We start from the raw sequence: 14,090 nt of genomic DNA, 5'->3' as shown, positions 1-14,090 counted from the left end.
TATTAAAGTGTCCTATTTGGGACATGTGCTTGGAGGAGAAAAGTACAAGCTACAACAACTAATCATCAAGGGTAAGATCGAGGGTCGAAGAGATGATGGAAGAAGGCGGATCTCCTAGCTCCATAATATACACCAGTGGATAGAGTGTCAAGGAGCTGTTTTGGACTGCCCAAAATAGGGAAACACTCTCACAAGTGATCAACATCGGGGGGACCCGACACGACGTGTAACGAAGAAGTTATCTATTTATTAAAGATATGTATTTAAGGTATATATCAAATTATTTTATAAGAATTATGAAAGCCATAAAATAACCTGTTTTATTTGTATTAGTATTTAGAATACAATGAAAAAGTAAGTGTTTCTGCTCAAAATTAAATCTTTTCTTTTCAAATTACTCCACGCTTCAAATAGGCTAATTAGTCAACCTTTTTAAAGCTGACAAGAAAGTAGTCGGCTAGTATAATACTTCAATTAATTCAAAATATAAAAAGGTACAATGAATTTTATATTTGAATCAAATGTTATTGTCATCAAAAATTTATCACAATACAAGCAAGGCTTAGTTTAAAATTAAATTTAGTTCTACCGATTTCTACGCTGTACACACAAAACAGCATTAAATATTGTTTATGATACTATAAAATAGTTCATTGTTCATTATTTTAAGATTAACCCTAGACCAACGTACTTGTTTTAATGTACCTTAATACGGGACTATCGTAAAAAGTATGACAAGAAGAAAAACTAACATTTTAGCAAAAACGTTAACTAAACATTTGAAAAATGAGTGCAACATGTTTTTTGAAAACTTTATATAAAATACGAACATAAAATATCGGTAAAAAATAAAGATACATGGTAATTGTCATTACATTCTTTACATGCGTTGCCTCGGTGCTCTCCACAGATTGGATATCCGTCGTAAATTTTACAAATGTAGTGTAATTTAGGGTTAATAACAAATCTCTAAATATTAATAAAAATTGTTACATGTTTAATTTTTATTATAAATTCTGAACTAGTTTTAGATGTTACATTTATTGCTGTTACCCTGTATTCAACGAAATAATAAATTTAATATTTTTTCATAGTATTTCTCCAAAAATGGTATAAGAATAGTAACAGCTCCCTTTATGGTAAAATCCGCTAAACAAATGACTACACATGTATAAATCTAACCTCGAAAATGAAATCACTTAGTATGATTTCAGTCTTTCGGCGTTTATTGGATTCTATTTCCGTGATTGACCGTGTTAAGGACATGGATTGTTCATCACAAAAATGTTTGTGTAATTAACTAAAAAGAATGAAACTAATGATCCGATGGCTGAGCCCGCCTGGGAAGCACCTCCGCAGTAGAACATCCAAGATCCTCCAGCAGATCTGAAGATGGTCGAGATGCAAAGCTTAATGTAGCTCACCAAGCCAACGGCGATAATCCACACTAACACCTGAAATATGAAAAAATATATATTAAAAAAATGATCTAGATACCGTAGAACGGGGCTACTTGAACTTTGATGTGTTACTTGAGCTCACTACAAAAAAATTATTTAGATCTGTATTTGGTGTACAATAATGAATGTATCGACATGATTCATTGTTTCCCTGACAGGTGACATTTATTGACACAATACGTTCATTATTGTAGACCAAATACGGATTTAAATCTCTTTTTTGTATTGGGCTCAAGTAACACATCAAAGTTCAAGTAGCTCGTTCTACGGTAACTGAAATTAATATCAAAATCTGTTTATAAATTTTTAAATACAATACTGTTATTAGAAATTGATTTGACATCAACTTGTGGAATAACAGTATGATTTACATATAAAAATAAAACACCTTTATAAGCTTATAATAAGCGCATGTTGAGGAGAATAGAACCATCCGGACTCCCCCACATTGCACTACACAGCCAACCCCCGGGCAGACCGCCAAAGAGATAGATTGACAGCTGGGGATCGACATCGCAGGAACATAATCCCTCTTAAAAACAAGCTACAAGGCCTACACCAAGAAGAGAAGAAGCTTATAATTTTCTCTCTAAATAAGAGAGTCGCTGCTAAATAAAAGCTTTTCTATCCCAACTATATATGGCTCTAGTGAAGTCACATGTACAGTGTCATGAGATTAATGATACATGTAGGAGTTTCAAAAATTGAGTATGTAGTATGGTTGTCAATCATGGGTAGAATGGTGAATGTTGCAAGTGTGTAAAGTGATCTTGAAGTAAGTGGAGAAACCGAAAATGTGAATTACAAAAACTTAAACTGAAAAGCGGAGCTAAAGTGGAACTGGGCAGGTCATGTGGCATATTTGTCTGAAGAAAGATGGACGAAAAATATGCTTGACTGGGGGCCTAGAACTAGGCGTAAGTAGGCCCCAAACAAGATAGTCCGATGACATTAGGAAAGTGGCGGGCATGCACTGGAAAAGAGTCGCGTCCAATAGAGAACTGTGGAAGTCCAAAAGAAAGGCCTTTGCTCAATACTGGACAAAAAAAGAAGGCTGGTCTGAGTAAGCTGAAAAGAATATAAACCAAGAAAAAGTAACAAATACTATCCCAATTGGATAACCGAATCAGTAATAGTTATTCTTCAGTCACATCTCTACTTTACAACCTCACAGAGAGATTTGGAGTAAACAAATAAATGTTCCGCAGATAGAACTATGTAAATAGTCGAGCGTGTCAGAATTAGCACTAAGCGTAGGATTAGTGTGATATTGACATTATGCATTTGTCGAGAGCTTCATGTTGTTTGTTCCTTAATCTTAACCGTTTTATCGCCATACATTTTTGATAGAACTATCTAGAAGCGTAATATCAGGTTCTTCAGCACTAAAATGGTTAAAGTGAATAATAGTTACATTTATTTAATATCTCAATATAGATATAGACAAATATGGAAGTCTGGGTATTTCCAGGGCTTGTGACCTCTCATAGGCTGGTTAAGTGATCACTTTACACATGCGCAATATTCACCTTCATATACTTGTGACAGGTAAAATCATGTTAATTTAAACATTTTTTTTACTGCAATGGTAGCGCCATCTGTTGAATGTAACAGCAACACATGCAATACCAAACATTAAACACTCATGGTGGACGGCATGCTTCTTAATAGCCGATGTCATTTAGACTTTTTTTGTTTTCGATTGCATTATTGTTTTGTAGATTTTTTTATACTTTTATTGCTTCACAAGCATTGCGGAATGAAACATAAGAAATGTGTGCTTTCTATTTTCTTTATTTTCAATTTCAACAGACTGAGCCACAGCAACACGTTGCCAGGTAGAGCTATTCAATAAATAAAAATCTAAATGTGAAAATAAGTTTAATCTATCATGTAAATGGAATTAAGAAAAAGATAAGAAATCTCGATTCAGACCAACAAACGAGTATGCGACCTAATTTTATCTAATCAGCTAAATAAACAATTTGAATATCCACCTCAAACTAGACCACAATAAACATAACAAAATGGATTACTTTTTAACCTTTTGGCTACCAGAACTTTTGGGGTTACTACGCTAGAAATACCGTAATTTCAACATAAACAATTCAAAGGTGTTCGATAATTTATAAACACTCTCTGCTATTGTTGAAAAAAATCTGTTTTTAGTTTCGCCTTTGGCGTGACTAAAATATTTCCTGGAATTTAGTTACTAAATGTATGCAATCTTATACAAAATCGACTAACAAGTAAATGCTACTTGCTTAATGTCCACCCGCTTTTTATACCGTGCGTATAATATTGCGAATCCAACGATTTTCTGACTAAATTGACGACATCTGGTATTGAAAGGAATAGAGCAGGTGTGTGAGTAATCAACAATATTTTTTTTATTTATTGTTTCCGCATTAACTTTGTAATAGATTTATATTATCCACTGACACTTCGTGATGGAATTGCATTTTTAATATATTATTAGATTAAAACCAATATTTTTAGCTTTTCCACTTTATTTTTATTTGACCAGCGACCGGGTTTCGTCGTTACCGACATCATCAGACTGGTGGGAGTCTATACAAATTGTTATGTTATATTTAAAACAAGGCAGGAGATTAATTTCTCAATAAAATTATATCAAATCATGGTTATCAACTCCTGCCTTGTTTTATATATAACATAACAATTTGTATAGCCTCCCACCAGTCTGATGATGTCGGTAACGACGAAACCCGGTCGCTGGTCAAATAAAAATAAAGTGGAAAAGCTAAAAATATTGGTTTTAATCTAATAATATATTAACTTTGTGGTTAGACATGTTACAATGATTAAAGAAAACACTTGTTTTTTACCACTTGAGTCTTATTAAAGGCTACATGTTTCAGAAGTTAAACTTCCATCATTCAGGTCTGTATAGTAACTATAATATAAAATATACAATTGTTCTATAAATAAGGAGAGGGGAAAGTTAGGGGGAGGGGGTTAGTCAAGGGGCGGAGTTTGAAAACAAAGGAAAAATGGAAAGCAAAGGTGAAGAATTTTGAAACAATATATTATTTAATAAATTATTATTAGAATTTAGGTTTTTTTGGATTTCTAAATTTTCTAAATAATTCATAATTTGCCCTTTATGTGGAACAAATTATCTCTCCTACTATTATTTTACTATTATTATACTCTCCTTATATATAGAACAATTTTATATTTTAGTTATTATACAGACCTGAATGATGGAAGTTTAACTTCTGAAACATGTAGTCTTTAATAAAACTCAAGTGGTATAAAACAAGTGTTTTCTTTAATCATTGTAATATTTTTTTAGTTATGCAATATGTGTATTATATTTGTATCAATTTATTGCATATTGTTGATCACCCTGACACGTAAAATGTATCTATTTCAAGAATATCACAACTAACTTAAGAACTAACTTTTTGCAAAAAAAAATTGGTTTAATGTTCTTTGTTTTGCTCGTTCCTCAATTTTTGTAATATCAAAACTAATTGTCCGCCTCCGTAGTGTAATGGTCAGCACGCTCGGCTACCGTTCTGGAGGTCCCGGGTTCGATTCCCAAGGGGGGTAAAATAAATATAAGTGATTGTTTCACTGTCATATTTATTCAATATTACCATGGACTGGTACCTGAAGCGGAGGGCTGATCACCTTTCCTTCATGTGTAAACAATCAAGATAACACTGCGTTTATATGACGCAGTGCCCTATGCACCATTGGGGTGCGGATAAGGGTTTTATTATTATTAATTGTAAGATATAAATGAGCATTCAAATCTAAATAACATGATAAATGTGAATCGAAATTTTTGGCACAACCCTGAAGGAATCCCTAACATAATGTACAATATTTATCTGGTACTTTTATGAATCATGACATCAGATTCGACGGATCTGGTATTCCTCGTCAGACTACAGAAAACCGATATATATAGGATTTTGGTAGTGAAAGGGTTAAAGAACTGTGAACTATCAGTGATAGTATCAGTGTTTCTCAATTAGTGAGTCACATTGAAAAAAAAGGTGGAGGTTTCTCAATTAGTGAGTCACATTGAAAAAAAAGGTGGAGGTTGCGAAATATGTAAATATATTTTCTTGTACATATATCCGCATTATGTTGTGAAATACATGTTTACACATAATAACAAATAAACAATAGCACAAAACACTTTATAAGTATTGCCGGACATTCAGTAGGTGTGTGACTGTTTAGAAGTACATATATACATAAATGTGTGATCATGATAAATGATTTTAGCAAATGACAGCAGTGACACAAATACATATTTCTTTGCGAGGTCAATTTAACTAATTAACTAACCATCTCACCTGGTGCGTACTCCGTACCTAACGTCTTAAAAGAAGCCGTAACTCGGTTTTTTAATGAGATAATTTTTGGTACCTCATATATCACTCACTCTTTTCAACAACGTCATTTATCAAAAGACTTGATTTTTCAGGAGATCATTTTTAATTTAAAGTTTAAGAATATAATGAAATGTATTAGAAATAAATATCAAGTCACTTATTGAACATTTTACTGTGCAACAGATCTTTTTAGGTAAAACCTTAAGGTTTTTTTCTCTATTTGAAAAATATTAAGTATATTTAAAAAAATAATTAAACAATATCTTTTCTTCAAAATGCAAAAACAACACTTTCTGCCCTGTAGCGGGTAAATATTAAGTTAAAAACATGCCGCTTTTGCTGGGATATAGTACATTTTCTGGGCATTCCGAAAACATGCACAACTGAAAATTGACGATTGTTGATTTCTGACATTCTTGAAAGGAGTGAGCGATATGTACATGACATAAAAACTTAAGCTGGAAAGAATTGTTAACTGAGAAAAATTAATAAGTAACATCTTAACTTAACTTAACTTAATTATTTGCAGGGAAATGGTTAAAGCGTCTTTTACATACTGTTGGTAGAGAGCGGAGATGCTTATAAGCGTTCTATTTACTTACTTTTGGTAGAGTGCGAGAGATACCATAAAACATTGTACAGATCGGAATTGGGTTTGCGGTCACTTGTGACTGTAGTATACTGAGAGTCGAGCAGCAGACTGTCTGAGTATAATTAGGGTTGGTGTTGATAAACAAAACCGCCCGACAACAATGTGTAAATCAAATATCAGAAAAAGTAACAGCTACCCATTAGTCATATTTCTGAAGGAGTTCAGGGTGAAAGATGTTACTGCTATATGAGAAAATAAATGGAGAAGGATAGTAGATCAAAAAATGAGAATCATAGAAGTAGTTAGGGGAAGTAGTTGCGTACATATACGCGTATTAGCTTGTGCAAGTTAAACATAAAAGCCCTGGGAATTTGTTGATTATTGATTTGTACTGAATGAATATAGCAGGGTGTATATGGTCATGACCCACAACAATGAGTATAATGACGCAGAAGGAATGATATGAATTGATAATACTTACCACAACAACAACGCCAGCCACGGAGTCATGTAAAGGCGGCATTGGACTCATCACGCTAGTGGCGACAATGTACGCAACAAAAGCTGCACAGACAGTCGTCAGAATTGAGATCCAGCGATTCGATGTATGCGGTAAGAATACCGCTAGGAAACAGGCAATCGGGTTCGCCATACTGCTAAGAGTTACCGCTAGATGATACGCAGTGTTCCCGTATGGTAAACAAGAATATGACTGAATGCTGGGGAATACGCCATTGCTAAAGGCACAAATCAAAGACATCAGGACTAGTAATGATATATTTCTTTGCAGTAATATATTCGTTTTCGGTATTTCCGCGGGAGCGTCATTTACAGCGACAAAATATTTTATATCATCCGATTGCTCTGCGGAATTCATATTGGCAAAACTATACGTCTGATGTTCCGTTTTGCTTTGTTCAGCGCTGACATCCGTTTCGACTTTTTCTTGTACACAAACTTTTAATTTGTTCAGTAAAATAAAAGCGACGAAGCTTAGACACGTGGCAAAAGAAATAAAACCAAAGTAGTAGTGAGTACTGAATAAAGGTTCCTTGTAAATAGGCTGCGTAGTAGTGTTGCCATCGGGCGAAACGATCGTTTCACATTCGGGGTTGCCCCCTATACCCTGAATCAGGGCTACAATGCTGGGCAGGAACCCGCTCAAACCTTCTCCGATCAAATACGAGATCAGGTACATTTCTTTATAGTGCCTCATGAATGGGAAAAACAAGACAGAGCTTGTGCATCCGACAATCGCCGTGAGGAATACCAAAATCAAGAACACGATGCTTCGAGGATTTCCATCAATATACGTGATGTAATCGTATAGAAAAGAAAGCAAGATGGCCGATATGACGCCAATCAATAGTACTGCATAAATGCAGTATGTATCGTTGATTTTCTTCGGCCTTAATGCTTGAAAGAGAGCGTATGTCAACGGACTGATGTTAGCTAATTGCACGGCAACAGACATGTACGAAGGCAAATTCCATTTCTCGGGAGCACTTTCTACCAGCAATGGCAGCTGGACAAACATTCCGTTTATTCCGATCCATGTTCCCATTCCAAACAGGACAACTATTATGTCCACTACAATTTTTCTTTCCTGGAAGCATTCTTGACATTTTTTCAGCGCTTCCCTCATTTTCCTTTTGTGCCTGAAGGTTGTAATGATCGTTTTTTTTAAATCTTAATAAACCACCATCTGAAATGAAAAATAGAAAATAAATTATAAAATTTTGAGTATGCCCAAATGCACAAATCTGGGTTGCTCTACTTATTTCACGTTTTTAATAAAAGTGTCTCTGCTAAAAAAAAGCTTTCTAAATCCAATAATAGAGGGCTGTCGTGAACTCAATCACGGACTGCATATATGTATGACTTCCAAATTTTGAGTAGTGTGGTTGTGAGTCATGGGTAGAATGGTGAATGTTACATATGTGTAAAGTGATCACTTAACTAGTGTATGATAGGCCATAAGCCCTGTAAATACCTAAACATCCATATTCTTCTTCATCTATGCTGAGATGTCAAAATGGTAAAAATTATGATTCATTCAAACCCTTATCCGCACCCCAATGGTGCATAGGGCACTGCATCATATAAACGCAGTGTTATCTTGATCGTTTACACATGAAGGAAAGGTGATCAGCCCTCCGCTTCCGGTACCAGTCCAGGGTAATATTGAATAAATATAACAGTGAAAAATCACTTATATTTATTTGACCCCCCCCTGGGAATCGAAACTCGTATGGTAGCCGAGCGTGCTGACCATTGCACTACGGAGGCGGACAAAAAATTATGATATTATTATTATATATTTTTTTAAATAACGTTATTTTTTTTAAATGCTACTAATTTGTTTTTTTTTATTTTTTAACTGAGCAACTATTAAGTTAAGTAAACTCTTTAAATAAAAAATAAAATAACCTATTATTTTTATTTCTATTATATGGAAAAAAAAAAGTTTTAAGTGGTTAATATGGCATGCTTTGTGTGCCGTGATCAAATATCAATTATAATGTAAAGGAATTTTAATGAATTTATAAATATAATTTTTTTATTTTATTAAAATACAAGTATGTTTGTATTGCATACAAGAATTATTATTTATTTCCAATATAAAGATGCAGAGATAATTAAATAACAATTACTAGAAATTACCGAAATTATAATAAGAAACACAATACTACAGAATTAATTTGAAGTCTGTTGAAAGTAATGACCCCAGATTAAAATTGACATAATACCAACCTGTTGTCTGCTGATAACGTTACACAAAGCAATGACACGACTTTAACATAATTATCTAAATGCAGTAATCACACTACTATTTATTGATTTGGCGTTTAATTTGTAGAACTCCATTTTTATTTATGTACTAATTTTAAATCAAACACAGATTTTTTGAGTCTACTAAGTTGTATCTTATTAACAAAAACACATAAAAAATTATATTGTGACAATTGTTTCGCCTTGTTAGGGCATTGTGAAGATCAAATGGACTACGGTCCTTACGTAGCTATACAATTCTAAGTGACAGTTTTAACACATGCAGCAATAATTTAAGGAAGACAACAGTAGCTAATGGGGGATGTAGCTACTGTTTTCTCCCATAAATTATTGCTGCACGTGTTAAAACTGTCACTTAGAATTGTATAGCTACATAAGGACCGTAGTCCATTTGATCTTCACATTCGTTTGATAATGCCCTAACAAGGCGAAACAATTGTCGCAATATAATTTTTTATGTGTTTTTGTTAATAAAATACAACTTAGTAGACTCAAAAAATCTGTGTTTGATTTAAAATTAATACATAAATCACACTACTACTCTATGATAGACATAAGTCAAATAATAATTGATGTTTTTATTTATGGGAATTTGTTTTCATCCAATTAAATTCATAAATTAAAATTCAATTAAAATTCAATCCGCCTCCGTACTGGTCAGCATGCTCGGCTACCGTTCTGGAGGTCCCGGATTCGATTCCCAAGGGGGGCAAAATAAATATAAGTGATTTTTTCACTGTAATATTTATTCAATATTACCCTGGACTGGTACCTGAAGCGGAGGGCTGATCACCTTTCCTTCATGTGTAAACGATCAAGATAACATTGCGTTTATATGACGCAGTGCCCTATGCACCATTGGCGTGCGGATAAGGGTTTTATTATTATTATTATTTTATTAAAAAATATATATGGAATAAGTAAAATTAGTTTTTTTATGATTAATAACTCGGTCCGCCTCTATAGTGTAATGGTCTGCACATTTAACTACCATTCTGGGTTCGATTCCCAGGGGGGGGGTCAGATAAATATAAGTGATTTTTTCACTCTAATATTTATTCATTATTACCCTGAGCTTGTACCTGAAGCGGAGGGTTGATCACCTTTTCTTCATGTGTTAACGATCAAAATAACACTGTGTTTAAATGATGCAGTGCCCTATGCATCATCGGGTGCGGATAAAGGTTTGAAGAAGAAGAACTACTCTTAATGTATGCATACACAAGTTTTAGAAGTTTTATTTATTTGAGATAGAAAAATTAGAACAAATGCAGGAGGTTTTTACCGCACTAGACTGTCTTTACAATGCGTATATTTCCAGAATATAATTACTCTCTTTTTACATCATTTCAGAATACACGGTCCAAAAAAATTACAAAATTAATTTTACAATGCGTAACAGTAATTTGGAATTTCTTACATCCCTCGCATATACTTACTACTCAGTACAATGTTAGGAACGCATAGCCATCAAACACACTTTTAACACATCGCTCACCCCTTTCAAGAACGTCATAAAACAAAAATCGTCAATTTTCAGTTGTGCTTGTTTTCGGAATGCCCAGAAAATGTACTATATTCCAGCAAAAGCGGCATATTTTAAATTTAATATTTACCCGCTACAAGGCAGAAAATGTTCTTTTTGCATTTTGAAGAAAAGGTATTGTTTTATTTTTTTTTTAAATATACTAAATATTTTTCAAATGGAAAAAAACCTAAAAAGATCTGTTGCACAGTAAAAAGTTCAATAAATGGCTTGATATTTATTTTTAATAAATTGTGTTATATGTTTAAACTTTAAAAACGTTCTCCTGAAAAATCAAGTTTTTTGATTTATGACGTTCTTGAAAGGAGTCAGCGACATGTCAAAAATATAGTAATGAGAGTTAATATTTAAAATAAGTAATTATTTCAAAACACAGAAATTTACTAAGAAAAGTAAAGTTTTTTTTTCACTGAAACCAAGGTTAAAGTTATTTATTAATTAACTTGTCCGCGTAGTGTAATGGTTAGCGCATTTAGCTACGTGTTGGAGACCCTGGGTTAGATTCCCAGGGGGGGCCAAAATAAAAATAAATCCTGAACTGTTATCTGAAGCGCGGGATTGATCATCTTGCCTTCATGTAAGAAGACATCAGATTGACACAATGTTATCAAGATAACATTGTGTCAATCTGATGCAGTGCACTATGAATCATTGGATGTGGATGAGGGTTAAATAAAGACTAAAGTTTTTTTATTTAATTGTAAGATTTGAGTGTCTTTTTTTGCGGAGGGGGTAAAAATATGGCTGGCAGCTAGGAGAGCGCCTAAAATTCTTCGTAGACGTTTTTCAACATTTATTTTGAGCCCTATGTGCATTGAATTCCTACAATATTAACCCTATTCACTATTCATATTTTGTTAGTCAATATCAACATATCTATTTATTCATTTATTTATTGAACGGCTAATGCCTTTAACATAAACTAACTAACTAACTAACCATCACGCCGCTTCCCCGCAGGGGTAGGCAGAGAGAATAGAGCGCCACACCACTCTGTCCTTGCAAACATTCTTCGCCTCTTCCACGTTCATGCATCTCCTCATACATACCCGCCGATTGTTACGACTCCAAACCTGACCACTTTCAAGTATTTGGCATACCTGATCGTGCCATGTTTTTCTCGGTCTTCCTCTGCTTCTTTTCCCGCTAACATTCGCCTCATAAATTTGTTTTACAGTTCTTTCCCCACTCATTCGTTCCACATGTCCAAACCATCTCAACACACCTTTCTTAATTTTATCGATAATGCTTATCTCAGCTTTGCATTCCTTCCTTATTTCACTATTCGTACATCTATCATACATCGTTTTGTCGCACATTCTTCTGAGAGATCGCATTTCGACTGCATTCAGTCTACTTTCATCCTTCTTTTGCCAACTCCATGTTTCAATTCCATACATTAGAGTTGGAACCAGGACTCCGTTGTGCACTTCCAGTTTAGCTTCCGCTGATAGGTTTTTATTTGCTATAACTTATTTCAGTGCACCATTTAACATAATACATATATACAGTATCTAATATAAAAATACACTAATGAATACACTAATAGAGAAACAAAAAGTCTTAAGCATAAAATAATAATAAAATAACAAATAGTAACCACTGGTAAATACACGTCTCTTTCACACATTATCATGCGAGCAGCGAGAGAGAGTGAAACACGATGTTTAAATTTATCCATTATAACATGGAGAAGAAATGCTGAGAAATTACAGACTTCAAGGTGGATGACAATATATTAAATAAATCTATACTTTCAAAAGCATTGGCTAATATGTGAAGCCGCGGATCAGAGAGAACATGGCATAGTTTGCATTATGTAAAAATACTGCGAATATAAATTTTTGCCTAGTACCTCTTCGACGCAAGCTAAGCTTTATTTGATGTATTTTACATATACACTATATTACTGTGTCCTGTGTGACATAGGATAAGAAATAATCAATTATTATTAAGTATAAATTGGAGAATAATATGGAAGCGAAGATTAAAAAAAACACTAAATTTACCTACTGTAAAATCTATTAAAGTATTGAGAAAATATCCAGTAGCTTTATTCTGGAAGGAAAAGAAACAACTTATTTGCACGGCAACGCTGATTACCAATAATTACGTCATTCAAATAAACATAAATTAAGAAATACGAATATAAACATGTATATTAATAGTAAATACCTTTAAATATTATAGCAGCAATTTGAAGAACTTGCTCAATTTATTCCGCTAAAAATTGATTTAGAAAGTGCCAAATTAGCCGCCTGCTAATTTGAAGTAGGTACCTTAGAAACCTTACAATTTAAGAAGGATTTCGAGAAACAATTAGTTAAAAACAGTTAAAAATCAATATGCAGTGTATCCAAGTTATTTTAAATGACACGACCTGCTCAAACGATCACTTATTGATGGATAACACATTCAATATTCACATAAAACACGTAATATCAGGCACACGAACCCGAGGACACTATCCCACGAGAAACGGACTGTCAAGTCAAAGTCGAAACGTCAAATTCGTCATAGATAAATTATATACTTTTCGGTCAGCTGTTGATTAGTGAAGTCTATGACAAGCAACGTGCGTTTATCGTTAGTCGTTTCCAAAATAAAGCATAGCTCAATTATAGTCTCAATCGAGTTAACGATTAAATTTATTTTATTTTTAAAGGAATAACCTGCAAAGGCTCTATTTAAGAAGCTTGTCTGTAGGTAGGATAGTTAGGAAACGGAAGGTTGGTATGAAAAATACATTACAAACACCCTGACCACTAGAAAATTAATATTTAGATTGTTTTGTTTATTTATTATTTCTCATGATCAAGATTGGCATATTTTATGGCTACCATTATTGATCAATTCAGCTGGATAATCTTAGAGACACCTCTTTAATTATGGAGTATTTACACATATTATAACTTTTTTTTTTCTCTTTTGTTTTACGACCTCAAAAAAATATGCACATAAATAATTTTTCCTTTTTCAGTATTGTAAAAGCATCTCAATTGGGAATTTTATCAAATAAAATATCATTTTCATTTCATGAATAAAATTTCCAGTAAATTCAGCACAATATCGTTGCGATTTTAGTACCTAAGAATACAACAGTTATTATTCTAATATCGACGATAGTAATCATTTGTTTATTATCAAATACTCACATCCCTAACTAAAATTATGTTGATAGTTGATACCTTGCAAAATACTTTGCATGCAAATTTTTATTATGATAATTAAATTTGATGCGTTGGTTGACCTCGAAGACTTGACCATATAAATGTTTATTTGACTTGCTTTTGTAGAATTCAAAAAGTTCCGTAAAACACAGT

General features: G+C 33.4%; 1 protein-coding gene across 1 annotated transcript; it reads right to left on the bottom strand.

The window, feature by feature from the left end:
• Nucleotides 1–361: 361 nt before the first annotated feature.
• On the bottom strand, nt 362–13,283 carry LOC148301122 (solute carrier family 52, riboflavin transporter, member 3-A-like). Its single transcript, XM_088273763.1, has 3 exons — nt 12,943–13,283; nt 6,910–8,133; nt 362–1,454 (listed from the first exon to the last, which is right to left on the bottom strand). The coding sequence occupies exons 2-3, from the start codon at nt 8,071–8,073 to the stop codon at nt 1,257–1,259; spliced, it is 1,362 nt and encodes a 453-aa protein (XP_088129889.1). The 5' UTR covers nt 8,074–8,133; nt 12,943–13,283; the 3' UTR covers nt 362–1,256.
• Between the last annotated feature and the right edge of the window lie 807 nt (nt 13,284–14,090).

Source organism: Brachycentrus maculatus, unplaced genomic scaffold, assembly GCF_059751285.1.
Source record: "Brachycentrus maculatus isolate JH-2025_06_01 unplaced genomic scaffold, ASM5975128v1 h1tg000602l, whole genome shotgun sequence".
Classification (NCBI taxonomy): Eukaryota; Metazoa; Arthropoda; class Insecta; order Trichoptera; family Brachycentridae; genus Brachycentrus; species Brachycentrus maculatus.
The sequence above is the reverse complement of the archived record's forward strand: the minus strand, read 5'-3'. Positions and strand labels throughout refer to the sequence as shown.

Excerpts from the sequence above, each read along its gene's own strand:
- LOC148301122 (XM_088273763.1), bottom strand. The coding sequence starts at position 8,073 with ATGAGGGAAGCGCTGAAAAAATGTCAAGAATGCTTCCAGGAAAGAAAA. Across the intron at positions 1,455-6,909 it reads TGGCTGGCGTTGTTGTTGTG|GTGTTAGTGTGGATTATCGC; the intron begins GTAAGTATTATC and ends TTCATATTTCAG.